General features: G+C 36.1%; 4 protein-coding genes across 20 annotated transcripts in view; 3 read left to right on the top strand and 1 right to left on the bottom strand.

Annotated features, from left to right (window-relative positions):
- LOC135683795 (HMG domain-containing protein 3) overlaps window positions 1-19,005 on the top strand; it is a 180,089-nt gene that overhangs the window by 56,934 nt on the left and 104,150 nt on the right. The window lies entirely within an intron of this gene.
- Window positions 3,499-12,732, top strand: LOC148960014 (uncharacterized). The gene is made up of 18 exons (XM_089109134.1): window positions 3,499-3,601; window positions 4,610-4,792; window positions 6,132-6,201; window positions 6,390-6,423; window positions 6,557-6,610; window positions 6,779-6,844; window positions 7,774-7,827; window positions 7,996-8,061; window positions 8,989-9,042; window positions 9,211-9,276; window positions 9,397-9,477; window positions 9,620-9,807; window positions 10,329-10,506; window positions 10,835-11,006; window positions 11,322-11,519; window positions 11,723-11,984; window positions 12,384-12,511; window positions 12,611-12,732. The coding sequence occupies exons 1-17, from the start codon at window positions 3,517-3,519 to the stop codon at window positions 12,508-12,510; spliced, it is 1,938 nt and encodes a 645-aa protein (XP_088965260.1). The 5' UTR covers window positions 3,499-3,516; the 3' UTR covers window position 12,511; window positions 12,611-12,732.
- Window positions 12,633-14,364, top strand: LOC148960013 (uncharacterized). Its single transcript, XM_089109173.1, has 5 exons — window positions 12,633-12,775; window positions 13,045-13,092; window positions 13,274-13,403; window positions 13,885-13,956; window positions 14,224-14,364. Exons 1-5 carry the CDS (start codon window positions 12,633-12,635, stop codon window positions 14,329-14,331), a joined length of 501 nt encoding a protein of 166 aa, XP_088965299.1. The 3' UTR covers window positions 14,332-14,364.
- Window positions 15,652-18,286, bottom strand: LOC135690945 (uncharacterized). Of its 2 annotated transcripts, XM_089109138.1 has the most exons (5): window positions 17,997-18,286; window positions 16,980-17,713; window positions 16,355-16,438; window positions 16,014-16,136; window positions 15,652-15,857 (listed from the first exon to the last, which is right to left on the bottom strand). In XM_089109138.1, exons 1-5 carry the CDS (start codon window positions 18,284-18,286, stop codon window positions 15,652-15,654), a joined length of 1,437 nt encoding a protein of 478 aa, XP_088965264.1. The 2 variants fall into 2 exon arrangements, with proteins under 2 accessions (XP_088965264.1, XP_088965263.1); XM_089109137.1 differs by having other exon boundaries at window positions 15,652-16,136.

Below are 19,005 nucleotides of genomic sequence, written 5' to 3'. Positions count from 1 at the left end.
TTATTGAAGGTTACTCATGAAAATCAATATTTTCAATTTATGCTGCAAAAATTGCAAAAACATTCAAGATTTTTTCAGAAATTAAGTAAGATAATCTTCAGAATGGGTATTGGGGGGGGGGTGTTGGGTGTTGTCGAGACTCGTTCAAGTGCAGGCAGCTCATCCCCAGTAATGGTCAGCTTGGCTGGAAGTTAGATTTCTTGACATGGATATCAAACCCGCTAAGCAACCAAAAAGCATCTTGCCACTCCAACAATTAGAACAAACCATGAAACCATGTAAGGGAAATAAAAACAAAACTCTGTTTTGCAATCATCCCTACAAATGGCTATTAGAACGAATGGCTTCTAAAAAAGTATTTGATTTGGAAATGTCAAAAATAGGCCATGCAGATTTCCATAGGCCCAAGAATCTTCTTGCAATAATACAGTAATCCTTGCCTCAATTTTTGCCTGAATTGTTTTGACTTTCACTTTCACTTTGTCAATTGACTTTATCAAGTTTCTAATTCTCAAATGCTAAGTGACACTATGAAGCTCTTATCATTGCTTCTTGGTTATTGCTATTTAGTATAATTATAGACAAACTTTTATAACATATTTTGATGCATTAAATGAATTCGAATTTGAATTTGAATTGAAGATAGGTTTGCTTGAGATTTGCATCAACCATTTCGGTGTTTTTTTATTGACAGATAGATAGAGGCTCACTCTGGGTTAGGGTAGAGGAAGGAAACAGCATTATGTAGTGCAGAGTAGAAGATGGCCACCCGATAAAAACTAATTCATTGAGGTTAATATAGGAAGGTGGGAACTCAGTTGGGAAAATGCTGCTCTGAAAGTTGCAAACTATGTATATTTGGACAGAAAGATTTTTTTCTATGTTGAACTTGAATTAATTTTGCCTTTTTTATCAAATGCTACAAGATAGGCATGCTAAAGCCATAACATTTCAGAAACGATGATTGTCCTGCCTTAAAGGATCATATTTAAGTCAACATTACTACGGCAGACGAAGTAATGTTGAAAAAAAACTACATGAAAAACTACAAATTGTTTAAAACAGTAAGAAACTCACAACTTACCCATTAGATTTTTTGTTTGTTGATGAGGAAGCCATTTCCAGTTAAAAATCCGCAAAAAATGCAAAGCAATTCAACATACAACCCTATCGTTGTCATAGAACGATAGATCTGATTTCTATCGTACTAGAACGATGAGTAAAAACGATAACGGAAGGGGAATCTCCTATGACGCGTGCGCACTAACGAGATTAGGCTGCCTATGGTTATCGTTATGGTTATCGTCGCCTGTGCTTAAACTGCCTAATGAGGAGGATTGTCATGTTCAAGTGTTATCTAATAGACGTGTTGATTGCTTGGGTGGACCGCCGTCCCGGGACACACCGAGCCAGTGGACCGCCGCCCTGTGGCACTCCGAGCCAGTGGACCGCCCCCCGCGACACACCAACCCAGTGACCCGCAAGTCCCCCCCCAACCCGAGCTGCAAATTAGCAAAGAACGAATTAACGCCATCCCCAACACACAAAACCCCCCTCACACAAAACCCCCAACCAGACGACCTGCTCCCCGCAGAGGCGTGCCCCTTGCTGGGGCGTGGCTCCTGCCCAAAAAAGACTCCAACCAAAAAGAGGCGCTGGCGTGCTCCCCCGCAGAGGCTGAGAGAACCACGCTCTCTGCCCATGTATATAACACACCGGCTTTCGTTGGTCCACAGCTGTGGACAACTGGTTCATCAACCTCGTTTTCGATATAAATAATAGTGGTGACGTTGATGTCAGACACTCTGTGGTGCTGTGGTCATAGGTCATTTGAGGGTTAAAGTTACAGCGATAAAAGAAGCAGAAATGAGCTCAAACTCTGATTCTTCGACAGAGAAAGATGCATGCGAAGAATTATCGCCAATTCCAAGTGGAAGGAAAAAAAAGAAAGTGGTGAAGGTATCAACAGGAAGAAAGCGCTCCAATTTTGAGACTTACAGTCGTAAAATTAAAAACTTAGAAAACCATGTGAGTATTTGCGTTTGGTGAAATTTGAAAGAAATCTCCAGTTTAAGTTACCTCAAAATAGTTTGCTCGTAAGGTCCCTTTGCTGCCTTCTGTCTCCCACCATTATCTTTGATGCCACAGCCTTGATATCATACTTAGCCAGGGCCTACGCCTTGAGTTTAAAAGTGGGGGGGGGGCAAGGCTAGCAAAAGTAGGGGAGCAAGGCTTTTCCCCTTTTACTGCAGCTTTAAAACTACTTGCTTTGCAAAAAAGTGGGAGGGGGGCATGTTAGCTATACATACGAAAATTTGGGGTGAGACACCCAGCCCCCTCCCCTTGCTCTGGCTTGCCTGACTTGTACTTGCCCTCCATTCGTTCTATCTACTTTTTGCAACAACGTCACAATAGTATGAGCAAGCCCATAATGCTAAAATTGTTTTTAAAACTGTGTTTTTAAAACATTGTCTCTGTCCCAAATGTAGCCTATGGCCTCTCACCCTTAAGCTTTTGCCCCTGGGTACTGTTATCTAATCTTTTAGCATCTCTTCTGTCTGGAATCACAGACACTTTTTGTTTCACTCAGTCTCAGAGTTTTAAAGGTAATGAAATGCAAATCCTGATAGATGTCAATAAACAAAACACCCCCAAAAAGAGATTAGGCAATGTCATTGTAGCAAAAAATTGATTTGAGGAATTGTGGACTTTATTTATAAAGTAATTTTCTGATTTATTAGTTTGTCAATATAGTTATTGCTAATTATGTTTGTCAAGTTTGTTATATTATAGTAATTAATATGTAACAACATGTAGTTTTTAGATGCTTAATTTTGTTTAATGTATTTGGAGAGCAGGTTATTTAATTGATTAAATCATATTACAAAGATACATGTTGTTTCTTAACTTCCCTGACTTGTTCAAGACAATGTTCAATTAAAAAAGAATACAGATCGTGTCAAGTTTTGATTAGTGATATTTGTGATGAACAACATCAAATTTTTCCAATTAAATTTTTACTCAAAAGGTTCTCCGGCTAAGAAGAAGCTTGAAAATATTTCCAGCACTTCTTATCTACAAAAAAAGAAATGAAATCAAATTTGTGGGTAGGTTTTGTCCCTCTTGGGTATCTTGAAAGTTCAATTTCATGAAATATTTACAATCTTAGTGATTATTTCTTGTTTTTTGTTACTGACAAGCAATTTTCTTAGCAATAAAGTCTTTTTCTTTTGATTGTAAATCCTTCGAGAAAAGTGTACTTTTACATTGCCCTTGCCATACTTCAGACCTGTGATGTGAATTTCTGACCAAGCAATTGGTGATTTTCCCTTAACTGTTTCTTTCTCAAGTGTAATGCAAAAATAGGAATGTGCAAAAATGGAAATTGTGTAGCAAGAGCAAACTGAAAATCATAAACTTAAAATCTGTATCAACAACTAATTTCAAACAGGAAATCAACATTTAGCTAAAGCATTTGAAAGTTCAGAAGAAGTGAGAACAGTGCTGAATACTGCTATGCAAGAAAGCATAGACTTTTCGGAGCCTCAACAGTCCAAGGGACATAAATATGTTGAACAAGACATGCTTAAAACGCTGATTGGTAAGCTAATCTTCCTACATATGCTAAATTGCTTATCATTTTATATAATTAATTTCTGCAATCACTTTATAGCTGTCTGTTAGTGAGGGCTAGACAGTTTCAGTGTAATGTAATGTTGCAATGTCTAGTGCAACCTTATTGCCAATTCCTGCACTGCACTCAGGAAGCATCTTAAACTTGTGGGGGGGATATTGGCACTTTGAGGGCACTTTTTTACTAGAAAGGCACTTAATGGAAATGTGATACACAGCTGAAAAAAGTTAGTTTTCAAGAATGGGATCATTCCAAGGAAAATACTTGACCCCTGCATTGTTCCTGCAGTCTACTTAAACTTTGTGTTTCAGAGGAAAAAGGATTATAAGGGCACTTTCTGAAAAAGTTATTTACTTATCTGATGCAAAATCTTGGGGGAGAGCATTGTGTGCCTTCAATGCCTGCTATTGCTAAAAACTAAAGAGAGTGTATTTGTACAGCATGAATTCATCATATAGTAATAAAGATAAATTGTGTTGGTTTTTTGCATCTTTTGTCTAGGGTTGACTTCCAAATCATTTTCACCTGATATGTGGAATTATCGATATTTGTGTGTCATACCTTTTTACTTCGAACTGCCTGATTCATTAGTATGAGCAACTGGTTGCTATTTTTCTAGACAGCATCTCTTCACTGCTTAAGCTTAGTTTAGCTACCAAAAGAAATGTAGAGTTTAATGATTAATGTCGTGCATCTTGATTGTTTTGTGTGAACTATAACCTGTGGTTGATGAAGGAAACAAGAAGAATAACTTTCTAAGAAATACATATTTTTAAAGGCCCTGAAATAAGAAGCACGATAAACTAGGCTACCTTGCACGTGCTTCTTTGAAACAAAATTGCAATGGATATACCTTCCCAAGTATTGTCAAAGTAAAAGATGATTTGCTTGATGTCATTTTTAAAAATCAACCGATTAAGTTGTTAAGGGAGAATAATTGGTCGGTGTTTCACAAACTAAGAAATTCTTTTGCAGAGAAAGGTGTTTCTGAGGTGCTTAGGGATGACCTAAGAATGTTTATTGTTAACTATACCACTGGCGGTAAAAAGATTAACAATTTCTGGGGCAAATTTAATGAGAAAATAAATAAGCCAAACTGGTGGCCAAAGAACATTCCATTTTCATCTCCCAATATTCAAAGTAGAGATGCTACGGATGGTAAGTTATTTATTTTATTACGGCTCGTAGCTCTTTCTAGTTCCATGTTTCTGGTTATCAAATGCCAGTTATCTTGCCTTACATAAGATAAAATTAATAGTCCTTTACCTTCCACTTCCTTTTGTAAGCTTCATTTCTACACTTTGTTAAAAGCTTCCCTTGGAAAGGTTTTCACGTTTGCAAATGCGTAATTTATTTTATGTCGGCAGAAGCAACCTTTCTGAATAAGTATGCAACAAAATTTCATGATAGGTATGCTTTGAATTAAAGCTCTCTGCATAAACAAAATTTTGTAATAGGCAGAAAGTTATTTTTTCCGTGACCGTGTGAACATTGGAACCGTGTGGCAATCACAGTTGAAACATTTTTCTCACAAGAAATTTTCAACCACGGATAAATATTTGAACGGTTTTTGTACACTTTGCAAGAATTTAGGCAGTTTGGGAGCAATTAAAATAAATGCTCGCAATAAATTACATTGACAAAGATCCAAACTATGTTTAGAATAGTAATAATGTGCTGGGGGAGCTCCAGGGGATCAGCTTCCTGTGCAAAAAGTGGCAAATTAGGTCATTATTGCTTTGTCATTACAACCCCTACTGTTAGGAGCGTTTGAGATATTTTTCAAATGCAGGCTATGAAGAAAGTGCTATACAGAAAGAACCAACCTCCGGTATCATATGTATTTTTGCGAGATTTTCCTGCTCGCAGCTCATTCACAAGACTACAAATAAATCTTTTTTGTAAATAATTGAAGTTTTTGGAATCAATCTTTCATAAAATCGCTTCATTCATCAAGATGCAGGAATTGCCATTTTATAGCTTACTCATTTATGCACGAATGAAAATATTTCTCATTAGCTTGCCTACCCTTTTAAAGAGTTTTGATAATAATGTTCATTATAAGCAGGGCCACTGAGAGGGGTGACAAGGGGGCAAATTGCCCCAGGGGCCTAAAAAGTAATGAATTCCATTGTTGGAATGTAATTAATCAAACGTAGCAAAAGTAAAATGATTAAAACGATTCTCTGCGACCATGATTATAAATATGGCAATAAATTCTGCGAAAATCTGAAATTTTAATTTTTGTTTATGACTTCTTCTTGTCTTCAACAACATAATTCTGTTTTATTATTGAGGTTTTTAAACCACAACTTCTAAACCCTTTTCACAGGAAATTTTCTTCAGAAAGTTTACGGTCACAAGAAGTCTTTAAAAAATAAGACTCTGGTAATAAATGTGTGCTTTGAATTTAAACTCTCTGCATATTTTATGATGAATCTTTCTTAATCTTTCTTACCTGGCTATGGCTTTCATCTATATATGGGTTTCTTTTCAGATAGACCGATGCTTTCCTGGGACCAGATGCTCCGCCTTGGTGAAGCAGCAAGGAATGATTTAATTAACGTGTAAGGCAATTAACTGTTTGTTTCAAAACGTGCTCTAGTTTTTCGATTATTAGGCATGAATGAAAAGCAACCTTTTTAATACCGTTGGTCTTCCCAAAAATCTCAAGCGAGCTTGCACTTTTAATAATGTATTTGCGTTATTATACAAAAGAGAAAACATAAAACGTAATTGTCATTAAACGTTTCAGATTGAAAAACACGGAAAAAGATTTGCCAGAACCGGTAAGAATGAATTTTATTTGTAAATTGATTATGCACGTCCATAAATTGATTAAACACCCCCATAAATCATGATAACTGCTAAAAGACTTAAAATGACTTGATAGAATATTTTTTGCATTGCTCTGCTTATTAGGTTGCTTGTCAAGAAAATCGTGGAACTGAAGAATCGGCTTCAACCTCAGCAAAGGTATTATTTTATCTTTCATATTCTGCACAGCAGACCTGTTACATGTTTTTCACTTTGAATCTTAGATCAAATGCAACAAACTTCTTTCATTAGAATCGTTACAAGATGGCATGCATATACGTCTTATACCAGTAGAGGTACAATTTTAACCAGTCTTTGTATTTACAGGAGAAAAGACCCAGACAGGTGACTCCAAAGACTGAAACAGGCGGCTCTTTTTTAGCTAAAGATAAGGTAAATTTCTATTGGCATATAGGGCGAAATTTGAATAATTTGAACAAGAATTCTTTCTAAAAGCATCCATTTCTGCCTTTTATTTGTTTTCATGCTTATAGGTTTTTGGCCAGTATTATCCGCGAAACTAAACTCCCATGAAATGAGCAAAAACATATTCGCGAAAATTAATTGCCTGAAGGTTTTTAAGACCTATTCAGCACTGTGCAAATAGGTTGCCTTGGTTTATTCTGAATTCGTCACAATCACTCACTTAATAGAAAACATTCTTCCATTAATTCCTTTGTCCCATGAGACATTTTCTCTGTTCCCTGTAAGATGCTTCTTTGTCACTGAATGGGAGTTCACTATATTACAGTTATATTCTACATTCATGATAGTATAGTGCTAGTTAAAAATGGTGAATAAGCCAAAAAAATCATCAACCAATAATTAAAAACAGAGCTGTAATTTCAAATAGAACTTTTAATTATAAACTTTAACGTAGAAACTATCAGGTGTAGAGGGTCTGCTAGAAGAGAGGGTAAAAATTGAGCCTGAGTGTGTGTGTACAGTATTTATCTAATTTTCAAAATACTTAATAAAAATAATTCTCTTATACCCCAGTTTCTATAAAAATTTTTTTTGGGGGGGGGGGGGGGGGTGCTGTAAGGTCCCACCGGCCTCCTGTATCTCGGCCTTCATTATCAATGTATCATTTTCTAAGCTTGGTCACTATCAGTGAGCTTGATTTTTTCATGAATATGTTTCAAAACATTCATCGTTTTGTATGCATCAGATTTTGACACAAATAATTGTTTGCTAGAAGAGAAAAAGTTGCACAGTAGCTTTAATACGTGCACACAGTTATACATTCTAAAAAGCTTTAGCTACTGTGATAATTGTAAAAAATTGAAATTTTAAAATGTTTGCATTGCTCTGCTTATTAGGCTGCTTGTCAAGAAAATCGTGGAACTGAAGAATCGGCTTCAACCTCAGCAAAGGTATTATTTTATCTTTCATATTTTGCACAGCAGACCTGTTACACGTTTTTCACTTTGAATCTTAGATCAAATGCAACAAACTTTTTTCATTAGAATCGTTACAAGATGGCATGCATATACGTCTTATACCAGTAGAGGTACAATTTTAACCAGTCTTTGTATTTACAGGAGAAAAGACCCAGACAGGTGACTCCAAAGACCGAAACAGGCGGCTCTTTTTTAGCTAAAGATAAGGTAAATTTCTATTGGCATATAGGGCGAAATTTGAATAATTTGAACAAGAATTCTTTCTAAAAGCATCCATTTCTGCCTTATTATTTGTTTTCATGCTTATAGGTTTTTGGCCAGTATTATCCGCGAAACTAAACTCCCATGAAATGAGCAAAAACATATTCGCGAAAATTAATTGCCTGAAGGTTTTTAAGACCTATTCAGCACTGTGCAAATAGGTTGCCTTGGTTTATTCTGAATTCGTCACAATCACTCACTTAATAGAAAACATTCTTCCATTAATTCCTTTGTCCCATGAGACATTTTCTCTGTTCCCTGTAAGATGCTTCTTTGTCACTGAATGGGAGTTCACTATATTACAGTTATATTCTACATTCATGATAGTATAGTGCTAGTTAAAAATTGTGAATAAGCCAAAAAAATCATCAACCAATAATTAAAAACAGAGCTGTAATTTCAAATAGAACTTTTAATTATAAACTTTAACATAGAAACTATCAGGTGTAGAGGGTCTGCTAGAAGAGAGGGTAAAAATTGAGCCTGAGTGTGTGTGTACAGTATTTATCTAATTTTCAAAATACTTAATAAAAATAATTCTCTTATACCCCAGTTTCTATAAATTTTTTTTTTTGGGGGGGGGGGGGTGGGGTAAGGTCCCACCGGCCTCCTGTATCTCGGCCTTCATTATCAATGTATCATTTTCTAAGCTTGGTCACTATCAGTGAGCTTGATTTTTTCATGAATATGTTTCAAAACATTCATCGTTTTGTATGCATCAGATTTTGACACAAATAATTGTTTGCTAGAAGAGAAAAAGTTGCACAGTAGCTTTAATACGTGCACACAGTTATACATTCTAAAAAGCTTTAGCTACTGTGATAATTGTAAAAAATTGAAATTTTAAAATGTTTGCATTGCTCTGCTTATTAGGCTGCTTGTCAAGAAAATCGTGGAACTAAAGAATCGGCTTCAACCTCAGCAAAGGTATTATTTTATCTTTCATATTTTGCACAGCAGACCTGTTACACGTTTTTCACTTTGAATCTTAGATCAAATGCAACAAACTTTTTTCATTAGAATCGTTACAAGATGGCATGCATATACGTCTTATACCAGTAGAGGTACAATTTTAACCAGTCTTTGTATTTACAGGAGAAAAGACCCAGACAGGTGACTCCAAAGTCCGAAACAGGCGGCTCTTTTTTAGCTAAAGATAAGGTAAATTTCTATTGGCATATAAGGCAAAATCTGAAAGCTTTTATTTGATTGTGCCTTTTCTAAACTTTTTGTTTTCTGTGCATCTTTGTTCTTGATCGGTACTATCCATTCAATCTAAAGGTCTTCGACAATCTGAGATGTGAATCGAGCAAAGCAAAGTTTTCGCCGAATGCAATGCCACGAAATCAGATCAATCAGCTTGTAAGCACACAATTTTAATTTTAAACTGTCTTTTGAAAATTATTAAGTAGCTCAGATTCACTTTCTCTTTAAAGGCATACAATAAACTAAAGAGAATAGAGTTTCGCGCATTTAATCCTTATACAATGGATTATACTTCTAGGCATTTCAGGCATCACAGTACCTTGCAGACCTTGCTCAGCTTTCGAAGTTTAGTTGGAATGCGTTTCTTGAACGGACTTCAAAAATTGATGATGGATTTCTTGGGCGTTGCAAAGTTATCTTATCTGGTCACCAGGAAGAATTCACTTTGAGAACTTTGCCCAGAGAAGTCGCTACAATTGATAAGAGGTTTGTAAATCACCGTCCATTTGTCGGTACCTTATTGATAAAGCTGTTCAACAAACTTCGTAGTATTATGGAAAGAAGTGATCTACTTAGCTTAGAGCAACAAAGAAATTTTTAATGTTCTAACTTGAAAAAACATATATTCACCAACCACACAACACACTGTTTTTTTGTCACATGAGAAGTATAGCTGAACTCTAAAATTAAGTCTTTTGTTGAAAAGAATTTTCAATGCCAGAAAATGGCCACCACAAAATAATTGCAAATGCGCAGAAAACAGAGACCAGTCTGGGGCCCTTTGCAACGAAAATTACCAGTGGTTACTACGTTTTACCTTGTGTTCTCTTATTCTTCTCTAATTTGAAGTCTAATTTGACTTTTATCATAAAAGTACAAATGAATTTTAAAAACTGATAACCATTTTTTGGAAGATCCTGTTTATATAAAGCCTTTGCAAACATAATGCTTGTTTCCAATGTATGCAAAGTAAATCTGAGTAAATTAAGTACCCTCTTCCTGTTTAGATGTGCAAATAGTATGGAGTACCCTAAGGGTATGATTCCTGTTTCGGCAACAGGTAATGGAGACTGCCTTTTTAATTCTGTGGGAAAGTTGCTGTTTGGCACAGAGGCAGTTACACCAATTTTGAGGCTTTTGTCCATAGCTGGTGCCATTGGTCACGTAGATCATTATATAGAAGAGGTACAGTCTTTGCTGCTTAGTTTGGAAATCTGTTTGTATGTTGTTTTTCGTGTAGAAGTTTTGCAATGAAATGTTGCACTATCTTTTGGCATCTTTGCGATTAAATATGCAAGATTAAATAAATAGAATCTGGGAGTCTGATTCTTAAGCGTCTTTCAATATATGTATTCACCTTTGCTTTCTTCTCATTTCATTGTTGATACTTGCTTGGCAGGTTTTGTCATTCTGTTGTTTGGCAGGTTTTATCATTCTGTTGTTTGGCAGGTTTCATAATACCAAAATATTTGGAAATTCGCTGATTTCATGGCCTACGCTTTTTTATATTTAGTACAGGTCTCGTTACATCACAAAAGATTGTGCTTACGAGATGCTGTATGTAATGTCAACGCAGGAAGTTTTCGAAAAAAGACCTGTCATGAAAGGTACCAGTGTGACCGACATTATCAGGTTTGCTGTCATAAGCGAGATTAGAGAGCTATCTAAAAAGGGTGCCTATGCAGGTAAGAAGATTACCATTATGAATTTATATGATTTTGCTTTGGTAGCACAATTAGAGAACCATTGGTCCCTGCTATTTTTGTAGATTTGACTCTGCAAAAAATTGTTATCAATTGAGAAATCAACATTAAATCTCCTACAGTTTATCTTATGCATGGTGTTTGCGGAATTCCCCCTATCATTATAACCTTATTCGCGATAGAGTACAGCTCTTGTCCTTGTGCTCCATCCATAGCAAACCCTTAATGGAATAATGTTTGATTCTTCTTCAAAAAACCATTCTAGTCTTTGCGTCTATGCCAGTGTTTATCATTTAGGTCTTCTTCAAGTACGTTATCTTGCAACAGCATTGTCTCGCGGGATAAATCTCTATTGCAACCATCCATTTTATCACGGATTGATGGCTCCGTGTCTTTGTGCGTGTCGAGACCTACTCAACCCGGTCAATCTCATGTTCGTGTCGACAGCAGGCTCATCCTTCCCAAATCACTACGTTCCGCTGATTCAGAAATCAGGTAAAGATTAGTAGTTTATGTCAGGCTTTCCTTTACATTTAAAGAATAAGATATAAGCAAGAGGTATAATTGAAATATAGGGTATAATATTCCAGAGAATAGTTAGAAACATTTCATTTTATTTTCCCAGGGATTTAAAATTTGTTTGCGTGACATTTAATTGTAGATAACGGTGTGAAATATATGTCCATCGAAAATTATAGGGAAGAGGAAGATGGCATTTGAGCTTCCTGCTGCAAGCCAAGAGAACATGTGTGCAGCATTGAAAAGACTTGGCTGTATTGCTGTCGGGAAAGAGCGCCAAGAATGGGTGAGCTGCAGGAATTGTGGGCTCAGATATCATTCAGCTTGCAGCGGTCTTGGGAAGAAACGAGGGGAATTTGTTTGTTGCCTGAGCCTGCTGGCAAAAGAGCAGATAGAGAGGGACATCAATACAATACGATACCATTTTCCTGAAATAGCTAGGCAGGTTCCCTCTTCGCTCTTTCCTATACCTCTAAGTTTAGCAATTAGTATTTCATTACTGAAGTTGGATTTTAGCAACATATTTACTTTTTCAAGTAGACTTTTGATAATGCACTTAGCAATTTCTACGACCCATATATCCTTACAATATTGACAATGAAAAATTGCTGCTTTAACAAACGAGCTCGTGTAAGCTGGTTAAAATTGGGAAGCTTGTTTACAATCATTTGCTCTCGTGGTAAAATTTAAATCAATACTTAAACCCGTCTACAATTAGACTTAATTTCAACTGATATGCCAATAGCTTCTGTATGTGATATTTTATGCTAACAGGTGCTGTTTTTTCCATGTAACGACAATTATTCTAATGAAGTTTTTTCCTTGTCTTTCTAACTTTAGTGTTCTAGAATGGGTAGTGGTACGTCAAAACCAAGAAACAATGATGCTGTTGTTATCTTGTCGATGTTTGACCTTTTCTGTCTGCATTCGTTTGGCATTTCAACATCCCTTGTTAATTTTCGCGTGAGGTGATTACTATTTCATGTTGGTATGAATGATTTTTGTTGTTGTCATCATTTTTTTGATAAAACAATTTGGCAGAATTTTTAGCCTATCAAATTTTGCAGGTTACTTAAGAATTCTATTACTATGGACTCGAAAGTCTTTGTTTCGACTACTGAGGCATCTTTCAAAATACTGCACAACAACAGTGCTCTGCAGCAGCCCAAAACCGTCTTTCCGAGAGACAATGTTCTAGAATATGATCTCGTCATCTTTCCTTGTGTTATAAGGTACAATTTTGCATACATTTTTTTGTTTCAGTATGTGTTTAGAAAGTCTGTTGGAAGTATAATATTGGGAACACACATCTTGTATTAAACGCCATTGATACTTATTCTAATGTTACAACTTGTGCGGTTACATCTCTAGCGCATAGCACTTTCAATAAACCTTATTTAGCGTATAGCACTTTCTCAATGAACAGATATTAATTGAGAATGTTGCTTTGAATGTTCCTTGTAATAAACAAATCTATGTAAAACTGCAAATATTTTTTCAGAGATCGTTGGCATTGGACTGTTTTTGTGTTCTCTTTGACGGCAAGGTGGTAAGTATTATAAATTCTGTTATCTTCGCGAGAATATAAGATGTTCAATCAGAAATTGCATTTTTCCCTTTCTTTAATGCCTTTTATTTGAGATAGAAACTTTTGATGACACTTAAACAGAAATATTATGTCCACATTAGCAATTTTGAGCTCAATCCCAACAATTTTTTTTGTATAAAAGGTACTGTGTCCTGGATTCATTGGATCCTGCTGCACTGCATGAAGGCCAGGGGGAAAGATTCAAGAGCTATGTTTCCAAATTGGACAAGGAACGGAGCTCTAAAATGCCCTTTCGAAGGGTTAGTTCAAAGGTGACGCCTCTATATAGTTTCCAATTTTTCATACTTACCGTCGACTCTGTGTTATTTCAACTGTCTGTATAGGGGACACAAAAGTAGGCAGGCCAAGACTTGTAATTATTCATTTCATCTCATATTCCTATTGCATAATGCTATTGTCTATATCCCAACCCCAAACTTATTTCTTAAAATTAGTAGAGTGTTCGAATAAGAAAGACTATTTACCTCAGGGAACCAAGGCAAAGTTGGTCAAAAAACGACAAGTTCGAAAAATAGAGGTTATTTATATAGATTTTGAAGGGACGTGACAATTTGACTATTAGTTAGAATTAGCAAAAGATCGAATTACTCTAGTGCAGAGTAAATAGAGTCGACTGTACAGGAATCACCAAGCATGCAAATAGTATTTTTATGAATTTAAGTTACAAACAAATATGTAAAATTAATATCAGCTTACGAAGTCATTTATATTTTGCAATCCATATTCTATTAGGTACCTTTGCAGCATCAGCCGTACGACTGTGGCATTTATATGCTATATTACATCGAAAAGTTAATGAAAGGAGTGAGTATTCTCTTACTGCACCAATAAATTATGTTAAAAATCGGCAAAATTTATGCTACATTAGAAGGCAGCAACTATGTAGAATGGTAGTTGTAAAGCTTCAAGTAAACCTCTAGCCTAATAAATATCGAAAAGAGCTCATTGCAAACAATACTGAGGAATTGTACAGTTATGATACTATTGAGTAAATAATTTCGCACTTTGATAAAATATGATTCGAACACTAAAAAAAACTTTTCTGTAATGCTATTATCTCTTTTCTACCAGGAATACAAGATGGAAGTCTATTTGGAAATCGCTGATTCCTTTAATATTGGTGAACAAGGAAGGAAACAAATATTAAGAGACATTTGCGATATCAGAAAATCATTTTAAAATGTGAACAAAAATTTAATCAAAAATAATCCGTTTTCATCGTTTTGTACAAATGGATATTTTTTTCCTGTGTCATTATTGCACTACAGAACCTAAAAGCCGTGCGTTTTTTGCTTCCTGTGGAAGGGAACAAAAAATGTGGGTGTCCACAGGAAAAGATATTTTACTAAAAATCGAGTTTTAGTTCGAAATTGCGAAAAGGAATTTGGCTGTAGACATTTCTCTACCTTTGAGAAAAAGGGGACCCGTGTCACTATTGCACTACAGAACCTAAAAGTCGTGCGTTTTTGCTTCCTGTGGAAGGGTACAAAAAATGTGGGTGTCCACAGGAAAAGATATTTTACTAAAAATCGAGTTTTAGTTCGAAATTGCGAAAAAGAATTTGGCTGTAGACATTTCTCTACCTTTGAGAAAAAGGGGACCCGTGTCACTATTGCACTACAGAACCTAAAATCCGTGCGTTTTTTGCTTCCTGTGGAAGGGTACAAAAAATGTGGGTGTCCACAGGAAAAGATATTTTACTAAAAATCAAGTTTTAGTTCGAAATCGCGAAAAGGAATTTGGCTGTAGACATTTCTCTACCTTTGAGAAAAAGGGGACCCGTGTCACTATTGCACTACAGAACCTAAAAGTCGTGCGTTTTTGCTTCCTGTGGAAGGGTACAAAAAATGTGGGTGTCCACAGGAAAAGATATTTTACTAAAAATCGAGTTTTAGTTCGAAATTGCGAAAAGGAATTTGGCTGTAGACATTTCTCTACCTTTGAGAAAAAGGGGACCCGTGTCACTATTGCACTACAGAACCTAAAAGCCGTGTGTTTTTGGCTTCCTGTGGAAGGGTACAAAAAATGTGGGTGTCCACAGGAAAAGATATTTTACTAAAAATCGAGTTTTAGTTCGAAATTGCGAAAAGGAATTTGGCTGTAGACATTTCTCTACCTTTGAGAAAAAGGGGACCCGTGTCACTATTGCACTACAGAACCTAAAAGCCGTGCGTTTTTTGCTTCCTGTGGAAGGGTACAAAAAATGTGGGTGTCCACAGGAAAAGATATTTTACTAAAAATCGAGTTTTAGTTCGAAATTGCGAAAAGGAATTTGGCTGTAGACATTTCTCTACCTTTGAGAAAAAGGGGACCCGTGTCACTATTGCACTACAGAACCTAAAAGCCGTGCGTTTTTTGCTTCCTGTGGAAGGGTACAAAAAATGTGGGTTTCCTTTTTATGGAATTGAAAGTCGGCAGGATATTGAATCAAGGTTTTACTTTTGTTCATAATGATGAATCATAGTTCGTGATTGGTTGACAGCAGCAGGTGTCAAATGTTTACATCACATCCTTTGATGTTCTTTCCCGTGTTATCTTGTTGCGATTCCAGATGAAGAACGCAGCATGACGCATAAAATTTTTTTGCGTCATGTACGACAAAGAAGGTTTGATGCGTTTCAGGCAAGAATTATTTTGCTCATTTACCTGACTATTGATACCTTTCAAGTCTAGGTACCTGTCCATGTTGTACCCTTCGCTGCACCCTAAAATAAAGAAGTGTAGTTTTTTTTTATTCATTTTGAAACATGTTTTACCTGCTAATAGATAAACATATTCAGGACTAGACATATTTCGGATATAAACATATTCCGGATTAAATGTAAAAACTTTTAAGGCTATCTTCAGCAAGAAATATTTACCTGAATGGTTTTTCCAATGAAGCCTATCGACAAGAAACCTTGTCTCTTGGAAAAATGAAGGCTGTCGATTCAAGCAATATTCGTGCAAATTGCAAGCGTTGTCATAAATCACAACTTTTGGCGCTATGTGAAAAGAAGAAGATTTTAAATCTTTAGGCATACTTAGATAAATACAGAAATTAAAAAGAGAATACTGAAGTGGAGCAAATTTAATTATTTAGCTTGTTCATGCTTCAAAAAAGTATTAAAAATTTGAATTTAGACAAAATAGGAATTTTAACAAAATTACAATTTGAAAATATGTACGCTGTATAGACTTCAATTAAGAATTTGTACCGCACCTTTCTCAAAGTGGGTGAATAACACATTGAATGGAACTTCTGGTGATTCACTTGTTGTCATGACTTCAAATCCGTAACATATTTCTATTGAAAGATAACAAATGTCGTATCATTGCTAGAGAAATTATTTCAAAAAAGTATTTTTGTTCTTATCTTCTGTTGATGAGACTTGCATTGAATTAAAAAAGCTGTTACAAAATGAACCGGACAGATATGGGCTGCAATTCGTGGAAGTGACTTGAGATAACAGACGGATTAATCTAGGATGAAGCAATTTAACAACCAAATTGTCTCTGAAGGCCAGCAGAGTCAAAGAAGATTCCATGAAATTCAAAACTTCCTCGTGTTGGAGGGGGAGGAAGGATGTGGCATGCCCCGGACACCCTAACCATAGTCCGCATTCGGGGTTGTCTGCGTCTGCGTGCCCCATCAGTTCTGTGTGCCCCAACTTGGGGGAATGCACCCTTGGAAAATTTCAAGGCGTCTTCTTTGTTTTTGCTGAATGGTAGACACATTATTTTGCTCTCGGAGGTATCCTTTTAGTGATGTATGATCTTGTGCTAATATATTTTCGTAATTTATACGATGGATGGAATAAAAAGAAAAATGAACATCCATAACATACCATGATTGCAAAACAAAGTGAATACCCCTGGCAATAAACTCGGGTGGCCGCGACTGATCTTGGTGCAAACGTTTTGCTTTTTCGAAACCCGGTTTTGATCTATTTGGTAGCGTCCACGGTGTCGCTTCTGTGGCAGGTCAGGCCAATGTGCAATACTGGACGATGCTTCGTTTTTTTCTCTTGACACACGTAAGCTTTCAGCTTGATTTTTGGGCTGCCTCAAGAACGGGTTCCTGGATTTCTCAACCATCAGCTGGAGAACGCTTAAAAGTGGCTCTGGGCATTTGAAATCTTGCAGCGATGTGACAAGGTCATACAATACTGGAAATTTCCTTTTCATGATATCCAGTACCTTTCTATCAACAATCCCTCCTTCCGATACAAAATTACCCAAGCCATTCTGTAACTCTGAGTCCTGATGTATAATACCGGCAACAGGAGTGGCGACAGCAAGTGCTTCAACGAAGGGGGCCCATGCTTTCGGGCAACAGTATGGCTGCGATCTATGACCTTTGACTGCACTTTCCCAATAATCGTGATCCATGTCTGTGCATGAATGCTCAAGGTACTTTATTAATAAAAAAATCGAAGGATGCAAATCTTCCAACATTTCCAACATTTCGTCATACTCATCCATATTTAGGCGCTTGCTTTTCCTTCTTCTGTTGTCGACGTAGCGAAGCAAAAGAGAACGACAAGTGTTATTGCTTACCATTATTCTGTTTTCGAATTTTCTGAGAAAAGATGGATGATTTATTAGAGAACATGAAGTATTGCAAATTTTTAAACATGAATTTCAATATTATTTATAAAGTCCTATATTGATACAAAATAAAATCATATTAGTTAAATATAGTCTAAATGGAGGATATTTGAAGAAGGTTTCTCATGCTTAAAATTTGTTAGACTTATTATTATTTGATGCTAATGAACTTTGCTAGCCAAAGATTGCTCGTCAGGTTTAAAACCACTTCAGTTTAAAAATTTGAATAAGGAATTTGAACAACTTCAACATACGAATATCTAGGTATCACCGGCTCCTTTGTTTGCTCAACTTCGACAAGAAATGAGCGCCAATGCGTTAGTTCTTTCCGAAAAGAAAGGGATGTTGCATCCATTAAAACAATGTCTGGGGCGTTTTTACAAATTTCGCAGCCAAACCCTTGGTCGATATCAATGTCCAGCAATTCCAGGTAACTGTACCACGCATCTTTAAATTTGTTATATGAGAACGTGCTAATCTCACATGAAAGACCTTCGTCGCGTTTTTCCCGTACGTAAATCGTGTGGAAAACGTAGATAGGCATCCTAAGATTTTAAAAAAATTAAGAAAACCATTTGGGAAAACCGAAAAAATTTTTAAGAGGAGAAATTTAGCAAAGTTGTCAAATTGAAGAAAACTTCTAGGTCTTCTATAGAGAAGCTAAATTTGATAAGAGCAGATTGTAACTATTATGGAATAACAAGAACTTAGTAGTAAAAAGCACCTCGAATGCTGGTCCCTATAGATAAACAACCAAGACGAAATTTTCTTTATTCTACCTTGATACAACCAAAACGGAAGTGTTGTCAATTAAACATAACATCTCAATTGGTATATTGATATTATCTTGCTGTTCCAATGAAAGAATGAATCTTAAAAGCAACTATATTATTATTATTATTATTATGCATGTCACCAGACGATAGCTGGTTGTGGCAATTTCATGAAATTGTGTATCGTCTTAACATTTCTTTACTTCCGACCATGAAGGAAGCTTATCATAAAACGCCTCAACAGTTTATGGCTGACCATATACGTCCCCATATTGAGAAGCCCATCCTCAAGTCCATCGTACTGGAAGTTCCATAGGCAAGCGTCGTTTGTACAATGTACTCTGTACACTAAAAAAGAAAATACTGCTAAATCAATGGTTTTCCGTCAAATCTTGGCATTTATTGCTATGTTTAGAGAACTAGCAAACGAAGGAAAGGTTTGAAATCGTTGTTTATCACTGTTGAACGTAGTAAAAATTCGTTCATAGGA

The sequence above is a fragment of the Rhopilema esculentum genome, chromosome 7, assembly GCF_057945365.1.
Source record: "Rhopilema esculentum isolate cy_ngs chromosome 7, ASM5794536v1, whole genome shotgun sequence".
NCBI lineage: Eukaryota > Metazoa > Cnidaria > Scyphozoa > Rhizostomeae > Rhizostomatidae > Rhopilema > Rhopilema esculentum.
The sequence above is the reverse complement of the archived record's forward strand: the minus strand, read 5'-3'. Positions and strand labels throughout refer to the sequence as shown.

Excerpts from the sequence above, each read along its gene's own strand:
- LOC148960014 (XM_089109134.1), top strand. The coding sequence starts at position 3,517 with ATGCAAGAAAGCATAGACTTTTCGGAGCCTCAACAGTCCAAGGGACAT. Across the intron at positions 10,507-10,834 it reads TAGATCATTATATAGAAGAG|TACAGGTCTCGTTACATCAC; the intron begins GTACAGTCTTTG and ends TTTTATATTTAG. Across the intron at positions 11,985-12,383 it reads CATTTTCCTGAAATAGCTAG|TGTTCTAGAATGGGTAGTGG; the intron begins GCAGGTTCCCTC and ends TTCTAACTTTAG.
- LOC148960013 (XM_089109173.1), top strand. The coding sequence starts at position 12,633 with ATGGACTCGAAAGTCTTTGTTTCGACTACTGAGGCATCTTTCAAAATA. Across the intron at positions 13,093-13,273 it reads TTCTCTTTGACGGCAAGGTG|GTACTGTGTCCTGGATTCAT; the intron begins GTAAGTATTATA and ends TTTGTATAAAAG. Across the intron at positions 13,957-14,223 it reads TCGAAAAGTTAATGAAAGGA|GAATACAAGATGGAAGTCTA; the intron begins GTGAGTATTCTC and ends CTTTTCTACCAG.
- LOC135690945 (XM_089109137.1), bottom strand. The coding sequence starts at position 18,286 with ATGCCTATCTACGTTTTCCACACGATTTACGTACGGGAAAAACGCGAC. Across the intron at positions 17,714-17,996 it reads CCGGTGATACCTAGATATTC|AAAATTCGAAAACAGAATAA; the intron begins GTATGTTGAAGT and ends ATCTTTTCTCAG. Across the intron at positions 16,439-16,979 it reads CACTTTGTTTTGCAATCATG|AAATATGTTACGGATTTGAA; the intron begins GTATGTTATGGA and ends ATCTTTCAATAG.